The 21,315-nt window shown below is 51.7% G+C and overlaps 1 protein-coding gene across 3 annotated transcripts in view; it reads left to right on the top strand.

Annotated features, from left to right (window-relative positions):
* Positions 1-21,315, top strand: part of ZNF423 (zinc finger protein 423) — a 350,099-nt gene that overhangs the window by 193,079 nt on the left and 135,705 nt on the right. For 2 of the 3 annotated variants that reach the window (XM_011989143.1, XM_011989144.1), the window contains one exon: positions 10,949-14,163. In XM_011989143.1, the coding sequence (XP_011844533.1) occupies positions 10,949-14,163 (3,215 nt within the window). Of the gene's footprint in view, positions 1-8,957; positions 9,066-10,948; positions 14,164-21,315 lie in introns of those variants that run through there. The other variant, XM_011989145.1, reaches the window with a different exon arrangement.

Raw genomic sequence — 21,315 nt, 5'->3', positions numbered from 1 at the left:
TCTCTCTCTCTCTCTCTCTCTCTCTCTCTCTCTCTCTCTCTCTGTGTGTGTGTGTGTGTGTGTGTCTCTCTCTCTGTGTGTATATGTATTACTTCAAAGCAGTAAAGGGTTGCTTTAGCGTTTAATGTTTAAACAGTGATTAATTGACACAGAGACTGGGCAGATAAGAGCATAGAAACTTAAGAATGCTGGGTACCTCTACACCCTTTGGAAAACTGGGTATTTAGAGCAGCCTCCCTAAATATGTGCTGAATTAAAAAACCACCCAAACTAGGAGATAGTAGACAGCTGGGATACCTACCACCTGAGACTTATTCTGTACCCAGGACAGGCATAGACATCATTAATTGATAACAGACTCTAAGAGCTACAAAGCCTCTTAGAGACCTGTTCATCAGATTCTCTCTATCAAGAGTTGGGGAAATGAAAGCACAAAGAGGGGATATGCTTGCCCATGGTTACACAGTTCTGGAATCTGAACCTGGTCCAGTAGTAATCTCATCCACTATGGGTCGTGGCACCACCCTCTGGGCTTGAGGTTCTGCCCCCTTAATCATCCCTTTTTTCCCCATGAAAGGTAGCATGTACTTCCATCTGAGTAGTTTTATTAACCTGTTTCCTGCTTGTGAAGTTTTGGGTGTCCAACAGACTTCTTTCATCTTGTACTCTCTCTGTCCTTTTTGGTTCAAGCTGGCAGTGTTTCTGCCAGTATAAACTTTTCAAGAACCTTGTGAGTCTCCGGTGTATGTCATGGGTATTTTCTCCATTATTCAAGATGGTCCTCTACAGATATTTCCTGGATAATCCCTTCTCTACTTTTGTCTTTTGCTGAGATCGCTCCAGAGCAATGCCCCCAAATTTCCTAGATGCTCTCTAATTTGATCTAGGAGATCTGCAAGTCACACCCTTAATCTCGTCAAAGAGTCTTTGGCGTGACTCAATACTCAATACCCTGGTATTTTGATTTTTCTGAGATATTAGCAATATGTGCAGTCCTACCTTCAGCTTTTTCTCCAGAGCATACTTTCTTGTAAGTAAATCTGTTAGAGTATTTCTGCAATCTGAGAATTTGCAAAATCATTAATTTCTGGTTCATTTTTAACAGTTTGTTTTTGAGACAGAGTCTTGCTCTGTCACCCAGGCTGGAGTGCAATGGCATGATCTCAGCTCACTGCAACCTCCGCCTTCTGAATTCAAGCGATTCTCCTGCCTCAGCCTCCTGAGTAGCTGGGAGTAGCTGGGATTACAGGCATGCGCCACCATGCCCAGCTAATTTTTGTATTTTTAGTATAGACGAGGTTTCTCCATATTGGTCAGGCTGGTCTTGTACTCCCGACCTCATGTGATCCACCCACCTCAGCCTCCCAAAGTGCTGGGATTACAGGCGTGAGCGCTGCACCCCACCTGTTTAACAGTTCTTTTCTTAATCTTTTTTCTTTTTAGCAGCAAGAAGAAACCAGCCCATACCGTCCACATTTTGCTTGGAAATCTACTTAGCTAAGTATCCAAGTTTATCCATGAAAGTTCTTTTTTCCACATAACTGTGAGTCATAATTTCACTTAGCTTTCTGCCACCAAATATCAAGGATCCCCTTTCCTTCAGTTTCCAATAACATATTTTTGATTTCCTGATAAGCTGTCACTATCAGTGCCTTTGTTAATATCCATATTTCTCTTAATAGTTTGTTCATGATGATTTAGATGTTTCCTTAGGTGATTTAGGTTTTCTCTAATGTGTTCCTTACTTTCTTCTGAGTCTTTATTAACGGAGTCATTAATATCCATGTTTCCATTAATCTGTTCAAGGCTACCTAGGCTTTTAAATAAATCATACTTCTTAAAATTCTTCTACCCTCTGATCGCTGCCCAATTCCAGAGCCACTTCCATGATTTTAGGTACTTGTTCTTGTCGCACCCCACTCCTGGTACCAAAATCTGTATTAGTTTGCTATTACTGCTGTAACAAATGACCATAAACAGTGACTTAAAATGACAAACAAAAAAAATAGTATCTTACAGTTCTGTAGGTCAGAAGTCTGACCCAGATGTCACTGGGTTAAAATTAAGGTGTTGGCAGGGCTGCATTCCTTTCTGGATGCTCTTAGGGAAAAATCCATTTCCTTTCCTTTCTAATTCTTAGAGGCTGCTCACATTTCTTGGCTTATGGCCTCCTTCCATCTTTAATACTCGTAATTGCTGGTTGGGTCCTTCTCATATTGCATCACTTCAACCTCCTCTTCTGCCTCCCTCCTGCACATTTAAGGACCCTCGTGATTACAATGGACCCATGTGGATAATCCAGGATAATCTCTTTATTTTAAGGTCAGCTGATTGTCAACCTTAATTCCATTTTACCATGTAACATAACATATTTATATGTTCTGGGAGTTAAGACTTGGACATCTTTGGGGTAATTATTATTCTGCCTACCCCAACCTCCAGGTTTGCTTCTGCACAGGCTATTTAAGCAGCAGGCTGCTCTACCTGCCATCCAGTGAGGAAAGAGGCCGGCAACATTCATTAGTGCTTGGCATCAGACCCAGCCTAGCCTGGTCATCCACTACTGACTTTGCCTCAATGGCTGGTGGGGTTGTAAAGCTTAAGACCTGTACCTGGTTCAAGTCATGGGGCCTGGTACTGTACTTGTGCATGGTGTACCTCAAGAAAGAGGGAGCAGGTCCAGCAGGGATATGGGCCCTGGATTGGCTCTAGGGCTTGGTGAAGCAGTGTAGCCTGGTGGTTAGTAAGTGGGTGGGGGCATCTGCCACTTGCAATCTCTGTGTGCTCAGAAGTTACTCTCCTTCTTGGAGTGTCACTTTGCATAGTTATAAAAAGGAGTTGTTAATAGTACCTACCTCATAGAGAATGTGTGAGAATCAATTGAGAAAAAGCTGGCAAAGGACCTGGCACATAGAAAATGTGCCATACAGCTGGACGTGGTGGCTCACGCCTGTAATCCCAGCACTTTGGGAGGCCGAGGCGGGTGGATCACAAGGTCAGGAGTTCAAGACCAGCCTGACCAAGATGGTGAAACCCCGTCTCTACTAAAAATACAAATGTTAGCCAGGCATGGTGGTGGGCATCTGTAATTCCAGCTACTCAGGAGTCCTACTGAGGCAGAGAATTGCTTGAACCCAGGAGGCACAGGTTGCAGGAAGCCAAGATCGCGTCACTGCACTCCAGCCTGGGTGACAGAACGAGACTCTTTCTCAGAGAAACAAACAAAAAAAAAAAAAAAAAGAAGAAGAAGAAGAAAATGTGCCATAAACAGTAACCACTAGATCTGCCTGTGACTTGTCACGTTGCCTCAGTTTCTCCATCAGTGAAATAAGATGAGGGAGGAGCTATGCACTCTCTCTTGTCCTCAATACACTGATACTAGTTTTACAGGCAGGGATGTAATTGAGTTGAGGAGTATTCTGGGATAGATGACTAGTTCTGGCATCAAGTGTGTGCACATACCCCTGGTTTCCCAAGAAGTGATCAGGAATATGCCCAGATGCCCCTTGAGCTCAACTCGGATCATTTCATGTCTGGAAGGCCACCCGCTTAGGCTCTGGCTATGTCTGCGGGAACCACAATCTGCCTGTGCCCTGGAGCATATTCAGGTCTTGGAGCTCTTGTTACGCCAGGCTCTAGGAAACACTGATTGGCTCTCCCTCGGTTGTCTGGGCTGCTTTGTGTCCACTTTGGGCAACCCTCACCATCGGCTGGGGTCACAGCTGACCTCTCTTGTTGGAGATCTCTCTCTAGACTCCAACATAGTTCTATAGTATATTAGTTCATTCTCATGCTGCTGTGAAGAAATACCCAAGACTGGGTAATTTATGAAGGAAAGAGGATTAATTGACTCACAGTTGTGCATGACTGGGAAGGCCTCAGGAAGCTTACAATCATGGTGGAAGGGGAAACAAACATGTACTTCTTCACATGGTGTCAGGAAGGAGAAGAATGAGAGCTGAGAAAAGGGGGAAATCCCTTAACGCAACCATCAGATCTCATGAGAACTTACTATAACTAGAATAGCATGGGAGAAACCGCCCCCATGAATTCGTTACCTCCCACCAACTCCCTCCCACCATGCGTGGGGTTTATGGGAACTACAATTCTAGATGAGATTTGGGTGAGGACACAGCCAAACCATATGATACGGTATCTCTCAGGGCCTCTTGTCTCTGTGTGACCAACAGGATTTTGGGAACAACAAAGCCTCATCTCTCAAAGAGAATGGACACCTCCTTTTTTGGAAGAGGAAACCTGAAAAGCATCTAGCATTGGGAGTCAGGAGACTCCTCTTTCTAGTTTGCTCAGTGCCCTTTGACTATTCCATTCCCACATGTCTCTGCTCATGGCAGACATCATCAATTGATTGTAGCACTCATTTCTTTGGACCTTAGAGAAGGCCTCAGATTCCTTCTGAACACAGGATTCTAGGCAACCACTACCAATTAGCTAGGCTTATAAGTTTTCTTCTCTTTTCTGGACCTCAGCTTTTCCATCTGTATCATGTGGGATTTGGTAGTTGGTTCCTGAGTCTAGGGTCCCATTCCTCTGAGCTTAGGGAAGGGCCACAGTGATTCCCATTCCTGGAGCTCTGGATGGGGGCAGCAGAGAGGCTTTGCTTGGTGTGTTATAAAGCTTTGTCCTGTCGGGAACTGGTCTCCTTGGCAATTTTCATTTTTCTAAAGAAACAGGTGAGTGGCAAGGAGTCTTTTTGGGGGCTTTGTGAAGCACTGTAAGGCCTTTTTGTGTGTATCATGAAGACTGTCTTGATGGTTGGAGTATTGTATAAGGTGAACTTTATATTTATCTGGCAGGGGCTGTAGAGAGGATGAATTCCAGCCTCCCATGAGCCAGCAGAGGCAATGGAGGCCCGACCTCCTGATGTACTGTCTGCCTGTTGCCCCAGCATGACTCCCACTGGTGCCTTTCTTGCTCTACTTGGCCTCTCCTTTGCATGGTTTGGGATGTCCATGTGACAGGACCAAGGTGGGATGCACCCAGGTGACCCTGCAGCATCCAGCACAGTCCTGGGCATAAGAGGCCCTGCAGACTGGCATAGAAACCTCATTCCAATGGCTGGATGAGCTCTTGTTCCCTCTGTAGGCTCATGTTTTTTTTTTTTTTGTTTTAAGAGTCAGAGTTTTACTCTTGTCACCCAGGCTAGAGTGGCGTGATCATAACTCACTGTGGCCTCAAACTCATGGGCTCAGGTGATCCTCCTGCCTCGGCCTCCCAAGTAACTGGGGTTGCACATACACACCACCAAGCCTGTGTAATTAAATTTTTTTCTTTTCTTTTCTTTCTTTTTTTTCTTTTTTTAGAGACAAGGTCTTGCTATATTGCTCAGGCTGGTCTCAAACTCCTGACCTCAAACGATCCTCCCAGCTCAGCTACCCAGTGTTCAGGGATTATAGGCATGAACCACCGTACCCGGCTGGATGATCATTTTTATTCACACAGATGGAACTGCCCAGCTCAGGAATGTTCTAGTCACCTGGAACTTCCTGGGCTCAGCTGTCTTCCCCCATAACTCAATGCAGAGAGTCCCCCTAGTGTTCTTTTTAGGGTCTCTTGCATAGCTTCGATGACAGTTCACTTCCTCCTCCATCTGTGCCCCCCATTGCAGGAAGGTTCCCCTTTCAGCCCACTCCTGTGAGTCTGTGGGTCACTCTCCTGTCTAGGCCTGAGCACCTTCTCCAGCAGCCCTGACTTTGATTCTTTGTGACAGAGGAGCTGTGAGCTGTGGTTCCCAGCCATTCTCGGTGGCCGCTTGCACTGCTCTGCCTAGGTGAGGTGTGTCCGAGGCAGTTTTACACACTATAGCATCAGCCTGCTGAATTCATGTCCTGCTCCGTGCTGGTCACCAAGTGTGACAACATGAACTTGGGAATCACCTGGCTGTTTCTGCTGCTGACGTGTTCTGAAGCCCAGTTGATGTTCTTTTTTCTACTTAATTGAATTTTTATTGAAAATTCTCTCCTCTTTTTTGCTTGTTTTCTTTCTCTTCCTGCAGCTCATATAACCCTTTTCCTATTTGTCCTTTTTGCAGTATTAGTCACTTTTAAATGACTTTAATCTCCATCTTGCGTGTGTGTGTGTGTGTGTGTGTGTGTGTGTGAGAAACTCATTTTTGTTATGGTTCTTTGATTGCATTTACTCTGGGGGGTGCGGAGAAGCGTGGGTCTGGCATTAGTCATTGTACTTCCCACTTGATTTTCTCATGCTTCTCCTCCCAAAGCGGGTAATGAGGGGTTGGGGGTGTAGTGAAGCCTTGTGGGTGAAAACACTGACTGAACAGGACTCAGGGGGGTTCGCATCCTGACTTGCTGCCTGCCGGGTATGTGGAACTGGACAAGTCACTCAGCCTCTCTGTGCCCTGGTTTTCTCATTTGTAAATGGAAATTATAACAGTACCTAACTCAGCCTATTGAGAGGATTGAATGAGTGAGTACACATAAACTCTTAGAAGAACGCCTGGCACACAGCAAAATCAATGCAAGTATTTACTTGAAAATAAAAATGTAGCGGCTGAACAGGACTTTCCTTGAACCCACCTTCTCCCTGAGTTCTGGAATGTTCATGTTGGAAAGGACTCTGGGATTGCCTTGGTCACAGTTGCAGGTGTGTGTGTGGTGTCCAGCATCCAGCATGAGGAAAGTGTCGTTGCTTTAAGAGAAGAGAACCTCAGGCCATGCGCAGTGGCTCACGCCTGTAATCCCAGCAATTTGGGAGGCTGGGACAGGTAGATCACTTGAGGTCGGGAGTTTGAGACCAACCTGGCCAACATGGTGAAACCCCGTCTCTACTAAAAATACAAAAATTAACCGTGCATGGTGGCGTGTGCCTGTAATCCCAGCTACTCTAGAGGATGAGGAAGGAGAATTGCTTGAACCCAGGAGGCGGAGGTTGTAGTGAGCCAAGATCACGCCACTGCACTTCAGCCTGGGCCACAGGGCGAGACTCCATCCCTCCTACCAAAACAAACAAACAAAAAAAAAAAAATAGAAAAAAGAACCTTTTTCTCTGCTGATGCCCCTATAGATACATCCCGAGCTTTGGCCCCAGCTTATCTCTCTAGCGTGATTCTAGAGCACTGAGCTAAGTGCCCCCAAAGCAAAATGCATTTGGAGGGGGTGGGATGGCAGCAGACGAGGTTGAATGTTCTTTGAATAAGAGACTTTAAAGAGGGCAATCTGAGTTTGGGACTTTATATGTCAACATGCCCATTTTCCCTGATTGGGCCTTTTCAATTTAAGGAGCCTTATTTTCATTTCAATTCAGATGATTATAATCTCAGCAGTGGCTCAGTTTGTTGCTCCCAGAATAATATGCTTTGCTTTAGTTTCGAAACTTGTTTGCAGAAAAATAAAGCCAAGCAGCCAGCCTGCAATGAAACTTGGGTACTCTGGCGCCGGGCAGGTTAAGATTCTCCTTTCCAAAGCCTACTGGGTGAATGACTGATGGGCCTGGGGACCAGGTTCTGTACTCCTACAAGATACAGTTTGGCCAGACACTAGTGGGGCATCTGGCTTGGTACTGGTGGCCAGTTCCTCACCTCCCTGAACCCCACTTCCTCGTCTCAGAAATGGGAACGTTACTACAGACAGCCAGATGTGGTTATTGTGAGGATGAATAGAAATTAATTGCGATAATAGACGTACTTAGCACAGTGCTGGCACGTGGGACGTTCTCAATAAATGGAGCTGTTAATATTGTTAGCACTTGTGGTACTAATTAGTACTAATTCTTATTATTGGCAAAATAGTGCTTCTGTTTAACAACTTTATTGAAGTATAGTTTGCATACCATAAAATTCACTTGTTTGAAGTGAGCAACTCAGCCGGTCTTTGGTAAGTTTACAGAGCTTTGCAGTCTTCACTCACAGCCTAGTTTTAGACCATTTCCATCATGTCAGAAGGATCCCTGTCACCTGTGCAGCCACTCCCTGCTCCCACCTCCAGCCTCAGACAGCTGCTAACCTGCCTTCTGTCTCAGATGCGCCTTATTCTGGACATTTCATGTCAGTGACATAATAGTGCTTATTCCCATTAATTTTTCTCGTCCACTCCTCCCAGTGATTCCCTTTTTTCAGATGCATAAAGTGAGTGGTTAAGAGGAATACTGAGGGCATGGATGAATTCACAGAGGAGCGGGAGGGCTCTGGCTCTGAGTGAGTGTCCTCTGGTCCTCAGGTGGTGCAAAAGGTTTAGGAGCAAATGAACCCTGGCAGAAATATCTGTTCAGGCTTGTCCTTGGGACAAGAGTGATAGTGGTTTCACCTGCCCAGTTGTTGAGAATTCTCCACACATCAGTTGCTGGGTGGGCTCCAGTGAGCTCGTGGGTCTCTCTGAGCCCTGATGAGCCCCTTCCAGAAATGCAAATCATGGACCAGCCCCAGTCCTCCTCATGAGGCAGGCTCCAAGGAGATCAAGGTCTGAGGACTCTGAAGTCTTTACACGTGAGCCCTCTCCCCTTCTGACCCACGCAGGAGTGGTCTTACTTGACTGTTTGACCCCCAGAAGCTGGTCCAGGCCCACGTCATGATCGAGGGGACTGAATGTGGACAGTCCTGGCATCAGTCTCAGGCACTGTCATTTCCCAGAGCAAGTCTCTGAGACTGTGCCTCGGTTTCCTCGTCTGTCCAGTGGGAGTGGCCCTGGCCACTCATTTGCAGTTGCGAGAAAGCACTTAACAGAGTGCTGGGCACACAGGAAGGACTCAGTGGCAGCTTGAGTGAGTCTGAGCAAAGACATCAAAATAATAAGAAGCCAGTCCAACCTGGCCTGGAGCGGGGGCCAAGCAGGTCCCCTGGCCCCAGCTATCTCCTCCCTGGGGTCCCTTTTGTCTGTGCCCCACAGAGCCCAGCTGGCAAGAGCTGGGAATTGGCAGGCAGGGGCTGGGGTGCCTCCCACTGCATGTCATCTGGGGAGCTGGCCGTGACTGCTGTGTCCTTCCCGTCTGCCGAACCCGTCATGTGAGGCCCCCAGGGGAGAAGGTGCTGGTGCTCTGGGAGGGCGTTCCGGGAGGCCCCTTGAGCTGGGCTGGGGAGCCAGGCTTCAGAGGTGGGTTGGCTGCCGGGAGCCTTGGAGCCAGGAGCTTTGGAGAACTGCAAGCTTCAGAGAGCTGCATGCATCAGGGTTGAGCTGTGCCAATGGTGCCAGGGGGGTCAGGTGGATCTTCACACGGTCAGCGCTGTGGGGGCTGGGGGTGGGAGCGGGGCCTAGGACCAGGCTCAGCCCCAGCTGTGAGGAACCCCTCAAGACCCTCCAGTCAGCCCTTGTTGTCTCTTTAAGTCTTGGGATCGGCCTGGGACAGCAGAGGCAGCTTGCGTGAAGAGCCTTGTAGGGAAATCACAGGTCTGTGGTGTGTGTGTGTGTGTCTGTGTGTGTGTGCGCGCGTGCGCACGCGTCTGCAGGTGAATGTGTGTACATGAGCGTGTGCATGTGTATTTAAGTTTGTGAGTGATAGTGTAGTGTGTGGGAGTGATGGTGCGAATGAATGTGTGTGATGGTGGGTGTTTTGTGTGTATGTAGGTGGGCGTGTGTGTACGCGCATGTGTGTGCCAGTGTTCACCCGTGCTGGGAGCATGGTGCGCCTGCCCCATCCCTTTCTGAAGGTCTGGGCTGCCTCTGGGCCAAGGTTACGTCTGGGTTACGTCTGTGAGGCTCTTCTGAAGACTCAGCCGGGCTGGCTGGCGGCTGGAGAGGCGGGGGCAGTGGTTTATTTCCTCGGGGTTACAAGAGCAAGGTCAGCGCAGCCGAATCTGAGCTTTTGTTTGTCTCTCCCCTGCCCGCAGCAGCCTGTGGTCTGTTTCATTCATTATTAAGTTTTAAATCCAGCCGAAGAGAAACTTGAGCCTTGGAACTCACTCCCTGCCCGGGCTGGCTCTGCTCGGCCCCCGTCAGGGAATGCCTCTGGCTTTATTCACTGTGTCCTGTGTGCCTTTGTTTTCCCAGAAACGGTCTACCCTTAGGTTTGTTTAGTTTTCCTCTGAGGCTGGGCGGGCCAGCAAATGAGGGGGTTGCGGGGGCTGTCCCCAGGACGCGCCGGAGTCTGTGCAAGGATTGCCTCTTCCTTGCCTTTGCAGTGGAGTTAAGGGTCTGCCTGGGTCTGAGCTCTGTGGTCGTCCACGTCCTCATTCTTCCTCCACTCACTCACCATCTCTCCATTTCTCTTGGTCCTGGGTGGGATTGGGGCGAATCCAGGGGTGCAGTGGAAACAAAGAAAACAAGGGTCTCAGGATGGCCTGCGCCGGGAAACCCACAGATGCCTCTTCAGTGCCCTAGGCTCACTTCCCGCCTGAGCACTGGAATCTGCTGTCTCGGACCCTGTGATTTCACACCTCCTATGTCTTGTCTACTACCTGAAGCAGCAGCTTCCAGCTTCATCAGTCCACCCATCCCCAGAGAATGGTGCATGCTATGGCCAATCTGATAAGGGAATCTTTGTTGTTGTTGCAAAATTTTGTCTGTGTTCATAAGGACCAGTGGGATTTCCTTCCCTCCGGGATTAGGGATTTGAGGGGAGTTGACTCCCAGGTGTGGATCAAGTGACAGGACTTGTCCTCCTTTTGGCCTATAGGACTGATGGTCTGTGAGTTTGTTTTCAGTGACTTTGTCCAGGCTGCCCCTCCTTTCCCTATCAGGAAAGTGGCCGAGAGCCTCCCCTCTGATGGGGGGGTACCACGTCCTGCCAGGTCCAGGCAAGTGTTGTTAAGGGAAAAGGCGCTCCCCCTTCGTTATCCGCCGCCCCTCTGGCATGCCCTCTGCAGACAGGAAGGCCCCGGTGTCCACTTGCTTCCGGCCCCTGCCCCTCCCCACAGCCCCCCGCAGCCGTTGGCCAGCTGCACAGCCTCAGCCCGTGCGCTGTCGAGAAGCTGGCTCTGTCCTTGTTTCTCGGCAGCCCTGGGAATTGCCTCTAATATCCTCTCTGCCTTCCCCTGCAGATGGTGATGACGACCCACAACTCTCCTGGGTGGCCTCGTCTCCCTCCAGCAAGGATGTTGCGTCACCCACGCAGATGATCGGAGATGGTTGTGACCTCGGCCTCGGTGAGGAGGAAGGGGGCACGGGCCTGCCGTACCCTTGCCAGTTCTGCGACAAGTCCTTCATCCGCCTGAGCTACTTGAAGAGGCACGAGCAGATCCACAGCGACAAGCTGCCGTTCAAGTGTACCTACTGCAGCCGCCTCTTCAAGCACAAGAGGAGCCGCGACCGGCACATCAAGCTGCATACGGGCGACAAGAAGTACCACTGCCACGAGTGCGAGGCAGCCTTCTCCCGCAGCGACCACCTCAAGATCCACCTGAAGACCCACAGCTCCAGCAAGCCCTTCAAGTGCACTGTGTGCAAGCGTGGCTTCTCCTCCACCAGCTCGCTGCAGAGCCACATGCAGGCCCACAAAAAGAACAAGGAGCATCTGGCCAAGTCAGAGAAGGAAGCCAAGAAGGACGACTTCATGTGCGACTACTGCGAGGACACCTTCAGCCAGACGGAGGAGCTGGAGAAGCACGTGCTCACCCGCCACCCACAGCTGTCCGAGAAGGCGGACCTGCAGTGTATCCACTGCCCCGAGGTCTTCGTCGACGAGAACACGCTGCTCACCCATATCCACCAAGCCCACGCCAACCAGAAACACAAGTGCCCCATGTGCCCTGAGCAGTTCTCCTCGGTGGAAGGTGTCTACTGCCACCTGGACAGCCACCGGCAGCCCGACTCCAGCAACCACAGCGTCAGTCCCGACCCCGTACTGGGCAGCGTGGCCTCCATGAGTAGCGCCACGCCTGACTCCAGCGCCTCTGTGGAACGCGGCTCCACACCGGACTCCACCTTGAAGCCGCTGCGGGGGCAGAAGAAGATGCGGGATGACGGGCAGGGCTGGACCAAGGTGGTCTATAGCTGCCCCTATTGTTCCAAGCGGGACTTTAACAGCCTGGCCGTGCTGGAGATCCACCTGAAGACCATCCACGCAGACAAGCCCCAGCAGAGCCACACGTGTCAGATCTGCCTGGACTCCATGCCCACCCTCTATAACCTCAATGAGCACGTTCGCAAGCTGCACAAGAACCACGCCTACCCCATGATGCAGTTTGGCAACATCTCCGCCTTCCACTGCAACTACTGCCCCGAGATGTTCGCCGACATCAATAGCCTGCAGGAGCACATCCGTGTCTCCCACTGCGGCCCCAATACCAACCCCTCCGACGGCAATAACGCCTTCTTCTGCAACCAGTGCTCCATGGGTTTCCTCACTGAGTCCTCCCTCACCGAGCACATCCAGCAGGCCCACTGCAGTGTGGGCAGTGCCAAACTAGAGTCTCCGGTGGTGCAGCCCACACAGTCCTTCATGGAGGTCTATTCCTGCCCCTACTGCACCAACTCCCCCATCTTTGGCTCCATCCTGAAGCTCACCAAGCACATCAAGGAGAACCACAAGAACATTCCACTGGCCCACAGCAAGAAGTCCAAGGCTGAGCAGAGCCCAGTCTCATCCGACGTGGAAGTGTCTTCCCCGAAGCGGCAGCGGCTCTCAGCAAGCGCCAACTCCATCTCCAATGGCGAGTATCCTTGCAATCAGTGCGACCTCAAGTTCTCCAACTTTGAGAGCTTCCAGACCCACCTGAAGCTGCACCTGGAGCTGCTGCTGCGGAAGCAGGCGTGCCCCCAGTGCAAAGAGGACTTTGACTCCCAGGAGTCCCTCCTGCAGCACCTGACGGTGCATTATATGACCACGTCGACCCACTATGTGTGCGAGAGCTGCGACAAGCAATTTTCCTCGGTGGATGATCTGCAGAAGCACCTGCTGGACATGCACACCTTCGTGCTGTATCACTGTACCCTGTGTCAGGAGGTCTTCGACTCCAAGGTGTCTATCCAGGTGCACTTGGCAGTGAAGCACAGCAATGAGAAGAAGATGTACCGCTGCACGGCCTGCAACTGGGACTTCCGCAAGGAGGCTGACCTGCAGGTGCACGTCAAACACAGCCACCTGGGCAACCCAGCCAAGGCTCACAAGTGCATCTTTTGTGGGGAGACCTTCAGCACCGAGGTGGAGCTGCAGTGCCACATCACCACACACAGCAAGAAGTATAACTGCAAATTCTGCAGCAAGGCCTTCCACGCCATCATCCTGCTGGAGAAGCACCTGCGGGAGAAGCACTGTGTGTTTGATGCTGCAACTGAGAATGGCACGGCCAACGGGGTGCCCCCCACGGCCACCAAGAAAGCTGAGCCTGCTGACCTACAGGGCATGCTGCTTAAGAACCCTGAGGCGCCTAACAGCCACGAGGCCAGCGAGGATGACGTGGACGCATCGGAGCCCATGTACGGCTGCGACATCTGTGGGGCGGCCTACACCATGGAGGTGCTGTTGCAGAACCACCGGCTGCGGGACCACAACATCCGGCCGGGCGAGGATGATGGCTCACGCAAGAAGGCTGAGTTTATCAAGGGCAGCCACAAATGCAACGTTTGCTCACGGACTTTCTTCTCGGAGAACGGGCTACGGGAGCACCTGCAGACGCACCGGGGCCCTGCCAAGCACTACATGTGTCCCATCTGTGGTGAGCGTTTCCCTTCGCTGCTGACGCTCACTGAGCACAAGGTGACCCACAGCAAGAGCCTGGACACGGGCACCTGTCGCATCTGCAAGATGCCCCTGCAGAGCGAGGAGGAGTTTATTGAGCACTGCCAGATGCACCCCGACCTGCGCAACTCGCTCACGGGCTTCCGCTGTGTGGTCTGCATGCAGACAGTCACCTCCACACTCGAGCTCAAGATCCACGGCACCTTCCATATGCAGAAGCTGGCAGGCAGCTCGGCGGCATCCTCCCCGAATGGCCAGGGACTGCAGAAGCTCTACAAGTGCGCCCTGTGCCTCAAGGAGTTCCGCAGCAAGCAGGACCTGGTGAAGCTCGACGTCAATGGGCTGCCCTATGGCCTCTGCGCCGGCTGCATGGCCCGCAGCGCCAATGGACAGGTGGGTGGCCTGGTCCCGCCCGAGCCCGCTGACCGGCCCTGTGCCGGCCTCCGCTGCCCCGAGTGCAGTGTCAAGTTCGAGAGTGCCGAAGACCTGGAGAGCCACATGCAGGTGGACCACCGTGACCTCACGCCGGAGACCAGTGGGCCCCGGAAAGCCACCCAGACGTCGCCAGTGCCCCGGGTAAGTGCAGCCCACCTCATCCTGCTCCCTGCTCCTCTCCTTGGGGCTCCTCTGGTCCCCACAGGAGCCATGTACCCTGAGTGCTGTGTTTCTGAGAAGCGGCACTATCATGCAGTGGCGAGACACAACTGCTTTGCTGTAGTCTCCTTGAGTTTGAACCTCAGCATTGCCATTGCTTTTCCAACTACATGATGGGCTCATGTTATTTATCTCTCTGGGCCTCATTTGTCAAGTGCTAATCTGTAAAATGGGAGTAATAATTGTCCCAGCCTCAGAGAATTGTTGTGAGAGGCTGATGACATCATGCAGGTAACGTGCCTGGCATAGTGGCTGATGCACAGTGAGGGCATTATGGGTGGTGGCTGGTGTCTTTGTTGATGAGCTGGGGTAGACATACTCATTTGTTTATTGGGTCTCCTTAGGCAAGTCAGTGACTTTTCTGGGCCTTAGATCTGGGATTCTTTTGACAGTTCATAGAGATCACACACACACAAGGGACCGAGCGCCTGGCACTCAGGGCTCAGTGGTGCTGCTTGTCATCACCAGCTGGTACTCTTATCACCAGCGGCATCATTTCTGTTAGTGCAGTTGCTGGTATGTGGAAGGCCCTTTGATGTGGTTTCGATTGCTGTTACTGTTAATGACTGATTGATTCCTTCATCAATTTTTCCTTGAGCACCCGTTATGTTTGGAGGTGCCTGGGAGCCAAGGAGAACCAGAAATGGACCCTGACTTGGGACTTGTGGACCAGAGGGAGCCACAGGCCCATAGTAAGTGGCTTTCAATGAGCTGTGGAGAAGTCTAGGCTGCAGATGGTTCCACACAGGCCTTGAGTACAGGGCCTGAGGGGCACCCAGTGGTGGGCCTGGAGTCTGTGTGGCCCTTGGGTGTCAGACAGCACAGGCCTGGGATTCCCACTGAGTCTGTGTTGTCTGTTTCCAGACCGAGGTGACTCTCGGGAGTACCTTTCCCTCGAGGACCGCTGCTGGCACCATTGGCCGGGAGGCAGGGTTTGGGGAAGGGCCATGTGCCACAGGCGCCTGCTGGGACACAGGAGTGTTTGCTGAGGGTGTTTTTCCTGGACCCTGTGATTTTGAGGGGGTGAGGAGGGCAGAGGGAGAGAGACGAGGGCCAGAGAGAGCGAAGGGAACACCCCACAGTGGAAGGGGCCTCAGCGCCTGCTGACCCTGCCTTCTGGTGTTACACACAGGCCCACGGGAGCCCAGAGGGCCAGGGGACCCGTCCATGGATATCTGCCTGAAGAGAGGAGCACTTGGGTGAAAATAGCGAGGCCAGGCGTTGTGGCTCACACCTATAGTCCCAGCACTTTTTGAGCCTGGAAGATCAAGGCTGCAGTGAGCTACGATCACACCATTGCATTCTAGCCTGGGTGGCAGAGTGGGACCCTGTCTCTTAAAAAAAGAAAAGCCGGGTACGGTGGCTCACGCCTGTAATCCCAGCACTTTGGGAGGCCAAGACAGGTGGATCACAAGGTCAGGAGATCGACACCATCCTGGCCAACATGGTGAAACTCCGTCTCTACTAAAAATCCAAAAAAATTACCTGGGCATAGTGGCACATGCCTGTAGTCCCAGATACTCAGGAGGCTGAGGCAGGAGAATTGCTTTAACCCAGGAGGCAGAGGTTGCAGTGAGCCAAGATCGCACCCCACTGCATTCTAGCCTAGGTGACAGAGGGAGATTCCGTCTCCAAAAAAAGAAAGAAAGAAAGAAAAGAACAGAGCTGCATGTCTGGCTGGGGCCTGGGGCCTCTCCTCAAAGTCCTGTCTGGAGTGGAGAGCTCTTTGTAGGGGCTATAGCAATACCCCACCCTTTCAGGACCGTTTGGCTGAGCCAGGGTTCTGAACAGGGCTCCAGGAGGGCTCCCTCCAGGGGGCTGAGCATGGGCACTGGTTTCTGCTGCCCCGCTCTGTCCCCCTCAGCCTTTCTAGGGGGCGTAGGTGCTCTCAGGGAATGTTTGGGTCCTGGAGTCAGGTGGCCTGGGCTAAAATCTCCTTTTCCCGTGACCCAGCGGTAATTTGACCTCTCCGGGCCTCTGTGCTCCACTACGAAGCCAGAGGTAGTGGCAGTGGTAATGAATAGTGATAGTAATGGAATAGTAATAGAATCTCTCCTGGGCTGACATCTCTGCATCCGGGGAGAAATTGGGGGGCCTCTCTGCTTTTTTAACCATTATCTGCTCTGATTGGTCACTGCCTGTTCTCCATCGGTTGTGAACCATCGTGACTATTTATCATGCTGACCTCAGTGTTTTGCTCTGAGGACTAAATGTGTAAATTAAGTGCACATGGTAGATACCGCTGGTATTTTTTTCCTTTTACAATAGCAATCCACAGTCGTTGAGGAGTAAGGACTTGCCAAGCACTTTCTATTTAATCCTTACAATATTTCATCTTGTAAGTGAGGAAACTGAGGCATAGCACAATGATGTCGCTTGCCTCAAGCCCCCAGCTTTCCAGAGCTGAGAGGGGACTTGAACCCAGACAGGCAGCATCTGCACCACAGCCCCTGGTCTTGACCAACAGTCCACCCAACAGCTCTGCAACGCATCCTGGCTGCAAGAAGGGAGAGCCCAGCGGTGGTGGGGTCCCGGGTGGTCACAGCTGTGCTCATGCTGTGGGGCAGTGCAGCTGGGCTGGGTCACTATGCCCGCTTCTCCTGGGTGCCCCTCAACCTGGATCACCCCTCCCTTTCTGGCACTGCCCACCATGGTGCTGGGTTTTCTGATGGCCAAGGAGCTGTTTCTCGAGCCTCCAAAGCCTTGGACTGTGTGAGCCTCCCTGGAGTGCTCTGCATCCAGCATCAAGCACCACTTTGTGAAAACCCCTACTATGTGAGAGGCGCTCTGCTGGGCACCAACTTTTAGGTCATCTCTGTGGCAACAACCCAGGAACCTTGCTGTGGCCTGTGTTTTGGCAAAGAGGGGCCAGCTCAGATAGGAGATGCCATATACCCAAGGATGCACAGCTGTGCACGGCTGTGCAGGGACTGAAACTCGAGGGGAGCGTGTTTCCTGGAGGCCCCCAGGCCTTCCTCTCCCTGCCTTCGGGTCTCGTGTGAGCAGAGATGAGCTGAAAATCATGGCTCTGCCTGCCTAGAGGCCCGGGGAGATGGGCTGTTGCAGAAAGGAGCTAGACAAAGCCCAGGTGCCTCCCCAGCCAAGGCGGCATTCTCTGGGGCCTTGCCCCCTGCGTGGGCACACCTGGGGGCAGGGGCCCAGATGTCAGTTAGCCCACCCCTTCCCTCCCTGAGGACCCACTCATGTAAGAACAGACTCTGGGGGTTTCACTGGGGCTTGGGGGCTGGCAGGCTGGGACCCTCGGGAGTGTATCCACAGCAACCAGCTCTCAGAGGACTGGGTTCCCGTGGGGCCGAGGCTGCTGTCGGCTGGAGCATGAAGCATTGAAGTTCCATCTCCGCCTCTGTTTATGGGTAATGACAACATCACCCCTAGTCGAGACCAGCACGGGCAGACCCTGACCATCCATCGATCCCACAGATCCCCACGGTGCCTTTCTCTGCTGGGTGGGGCAGGCCAGGTGTTCTCATACCCATTTTACAGCCAAGTAAATAGATATCCAGGTTAGAGGGCCTGTCCAGATCTCACTAGCTTTCTGTCACCTAGACCAGGCCTGACAGGAGGTCTGGAACACGGAGCTGAGAATGGCAGCTCAGACAGTGGGCATCGAAGTGTTTGCTGTTCTCCCACTCACCAGCAAGAGGCTCTGACCAAGTGATACAGCCTCTTGAAACTCCACTTACCCCATCCCTAGAGTGGAGCTTGCAGAGGGTTTGTGAGTATTTAGCATAAATGCTGCCCACAGATGGCAGGTGCTCAGTGAACGTTGGCAGTGGTCATGATCATGGAAATTTAGCAGCTCTGGCTGACTTTTCCTTCTCTCCTTCCTGTCTTGTAGGGCTCAGCCATTTCTTCCCTGCCCTCCCTCTCTTGTCTCCGCCATTCTCAAGTGTGTTTTCCTGCCCGAGGCCTCCCTCTGCAGTTGCTCAGGGCCGTGTTGGGGGAGGCACCCTGGCCACAGGCCCTGGAACTCAGCTCTAGTTCTCCTGGGCTGGGCCCCAGGGAAGGGGCTTATGGCAGGGGAGGTGCTTTGAGTGCCAAGTTCTATGTTTCTGTAATTATGTCGCCTAGTGGGGGCTGAAGCTCCAGGAGGAAGGGGTCTCCAGGGGGGTTGAGAGTGGGGACAGACCAGGAATAGATGTTGGGGGGAGGACTGGAGTCCAGCCATGCTTGGAGGGTTTGGGGGCTGGTGAGCCTGTATGTGTATGTGCCTATGTGTGAGTGCACATGTGTGCACTTATGAGTCTACATGTGTGTACATGAGAGTGTGGTACGTGTGGGGATGGGTCTGTGTATGCACTTGTGTCAGAAGCTATGTGCACGTCTGTGGGTGTATTTGGGAGTCCCGGTGTGTGGACTGGGGTTGTGGTGAGTGAGCTGAAGGCAGGGTCTCTGGATGAGTGTAGACATGTCCATCTGTGTGGCCTTGTTCACCCGTGTGGATGGCCCTGCTTCTCTGGGGGTTGCACGTGTGTATCTGTGTTACAGGTTGCTGTGTGTAGGGGTCGTGGGTGTGTCTGCGAAGGTCTTATGTGTTGCTGGTGAGTTGGGGTGAGGGTGAGCATGTGTGCTTGCACATCTGTGTGTGTGTCTTGTGTGTGTGTGAGGGGTCAGCCCTTCCCCCAGCCCCTCCCTTGGGAACCCTCTGAACCCTCTGAAGCCCAGTGCCCCACCAGGAGGGGCTCAGTTATTGGGTAGGTTTCTTCCTATTACCAAAGGGTGGCAGAGAGGCATTTGGGGGCAGCCTGTCTTACTGTCCAAGCCCCTGGGGGTATATTTTCCAAGCACAGTGAGCTCCCTTTATTCACCAGCCCCTGGGAAGATCAACCAAGTCACTGCGATCATGGACTGTTCCCTGCACGTCTCTGGACCAGTCATGACTGCAACCTCCAGAGACTTGTACCCAAGCAAATCCCCATCTTTGGAGGGGGGACATGGTCTTCTGCCCCCAGCCATCGCTGCGGCTTGGTACCAACCCCTTTCTCCCATCCACCCACCTACAGGCCTGGGTGTTCCTTGTCCAGCAGGCCTCCCATGGGCTTCCTTGTGATGAAGCTTCCCTTCCTGGGGTGTGCTTCATTCATTAATTCACTCATTCCATTCATTCATTCAACCACCAAGGGTTTTGCACTTTGCCAAGCAGAGTGGGTGGGGGCACATGTGAGCAGAAGGCATGGTTTTGATGCTGGAGACGCTCGAGGTGGTTCCTATCCACGACCATCGCCCTGGAGTTGACCTGAGATAGGTACTCTGGGCTGCATCCCCTGAGAAGACCTCAGGCCCTGTAGTCTCCTTGTGGCCTGGACATCTTCCTTTGTCTGTGATAAGGCCGGACTCCCCAGCTCTGTCTTCCCCTCCACCCTGCCCCTGACTTACCTAACTCTTCCCAGGGCCTTTCCATGCAGAGTGCCTGTGTCTGGGCCCCAGGCTGTGGCCTGTACTCAGGACACAGCAGATACCCCAAGTCTTCTGAAACACTGTGGAAAAGGCCCCTGGTTTTGTCAGAGCAGGTCCTGGAGCCTGAAGCATCCAGCACCAGTTTCTCTAGTTGTTTCTTCATTCATTCATTTGTTCAAGAAGCATTTTCTTAGCACCGATAATAATCATAATAAAAGTGAAATAATTATTATGCGCTGACCCTAGGTCAGGCCTGTGTTAGGGTGGTGTGGGTCCAGGACACTGAAGTCATCTTTGGTTCTCTTTGTCACTTCTGCCTGAATACACTCCTCTGCATATATTATTCTGCAACTTTATGTGTTCAGCATAAAGTGCTTGTTAAGCACTTCATGTGCCTGTGCAGCCTCAAAGGTAGACAAAACACATTCCTGGCCCTCTGGGTGCTCATGGTGCAAGAAGGGAGCAGATGAGCCAATCTGCCATGACACAACAATGTGTTAATTACCTAGGGTCCTTTAGCATAAGTGCAGGGGTGTGGAGGGGATCCTGGACCCATTCTGGGTGAAAAGAGAAGGCTTCTCAGAAGAGATGACATTTGAACTGAGTCAAGGATGGAGGGGGTGTTGCACGTAGAGCAACCAGACAGGCAAAGGCCTGTAGTTACTTAGGGAACTGTGGATGTGGGTGGAAAGGGGAAAATAGGAACAGAGAACAGGTAGGATAAAATAGAAATTAATTCAAAAGATGGTGGGATTTAAAATCAACCGTATTGACAATTACACTAAGTATAAATGGAGTTAAAATTTCAATCCAAAGGTAGAGATTGTCAGATTGATGCAAATGAAAAAGCAAGACTTAATTGAATGCTATCTACAGGGCCTGGACTATAAATATAAAGACACAGATAGGTTAAAAGTAAAAGGAAAGAAAAATGTGCACCATGCAAGAACTCATCATAGCATTTCAGAATGATAAAGAGGGAAGTGGGAGCTGAGACGGTTAAGCTCCCTGGTGGATCATCTGGCTGCATCGTTGAGGGTTGGGCCTGGGACCTCGGCCAAGAAATCTGAAGTTCTGCTCCCTTTTCCAGAAGTAAGAGAAGCCCTCTCATCCCAGGAACCAAAGTGGTCCTCAAAACTTGAATATTTTGATTCCCAATACCACCCCTCTTTCTTCAAAAAACCCCACAGCCACAGTCCTTCCCTCAGATGGGCAACACCACCTCTGTCCCTGGGGTGTTTCAGAACCATCCGGGATTAGTTGTGAGAGTGAGGTTCACTCTTTGGAATGACTCTTCGAGAAGCTTTGAAGCTTCTCATCTCAGTTTTTCTGCCCTCAGCTCTCACAGGCAGCTGGTAATAGCCCCTGTGTGTGGAAACCAGCTGTGGGAACCCTTGGGGCCATGTGTGCTTAGGGCAGATGAGGAGTGCCCTAGCCACCCTTGAACACCAGAGTTGGCAGAAACAGTGTCCCCTGCTCAGCCACATGGTTATTAGGGTGAGTAAATGGATAAGAAGGTTGTTGGATAGGTAGAAAGATAGATAGATGGATGGATGGACGGACGGACGGACGGACGGATGGATGGATGGATGGATGGATGGATGGATGGATGTGTGTGTAGATGGACAAATGGATAGACAGACAATAGGTAGGTGG

Source organism: Mandrillus leucophaeus, unplaced genomic scaffold (assembly GCF_000951045.1).
Source record: "Mandrillus leucophaeus isolate KB7577 unplaced genomic scaffold, Mleu.le_1.0 Scaffold348, whole genome shotgun sequence".
Classification (NCBI taxonomy): Eukaryota; Metazoa; Chordata; class Mammalia; order Primates; family Cercopithecidae; genus Mandrillus; species Mandrillus leucophaeus.
The sequence above is the reverse complement of the archived record's forward strand: the minus strand, read 5'-3'. Positions and strand labels throughout refer to the sequence as shown.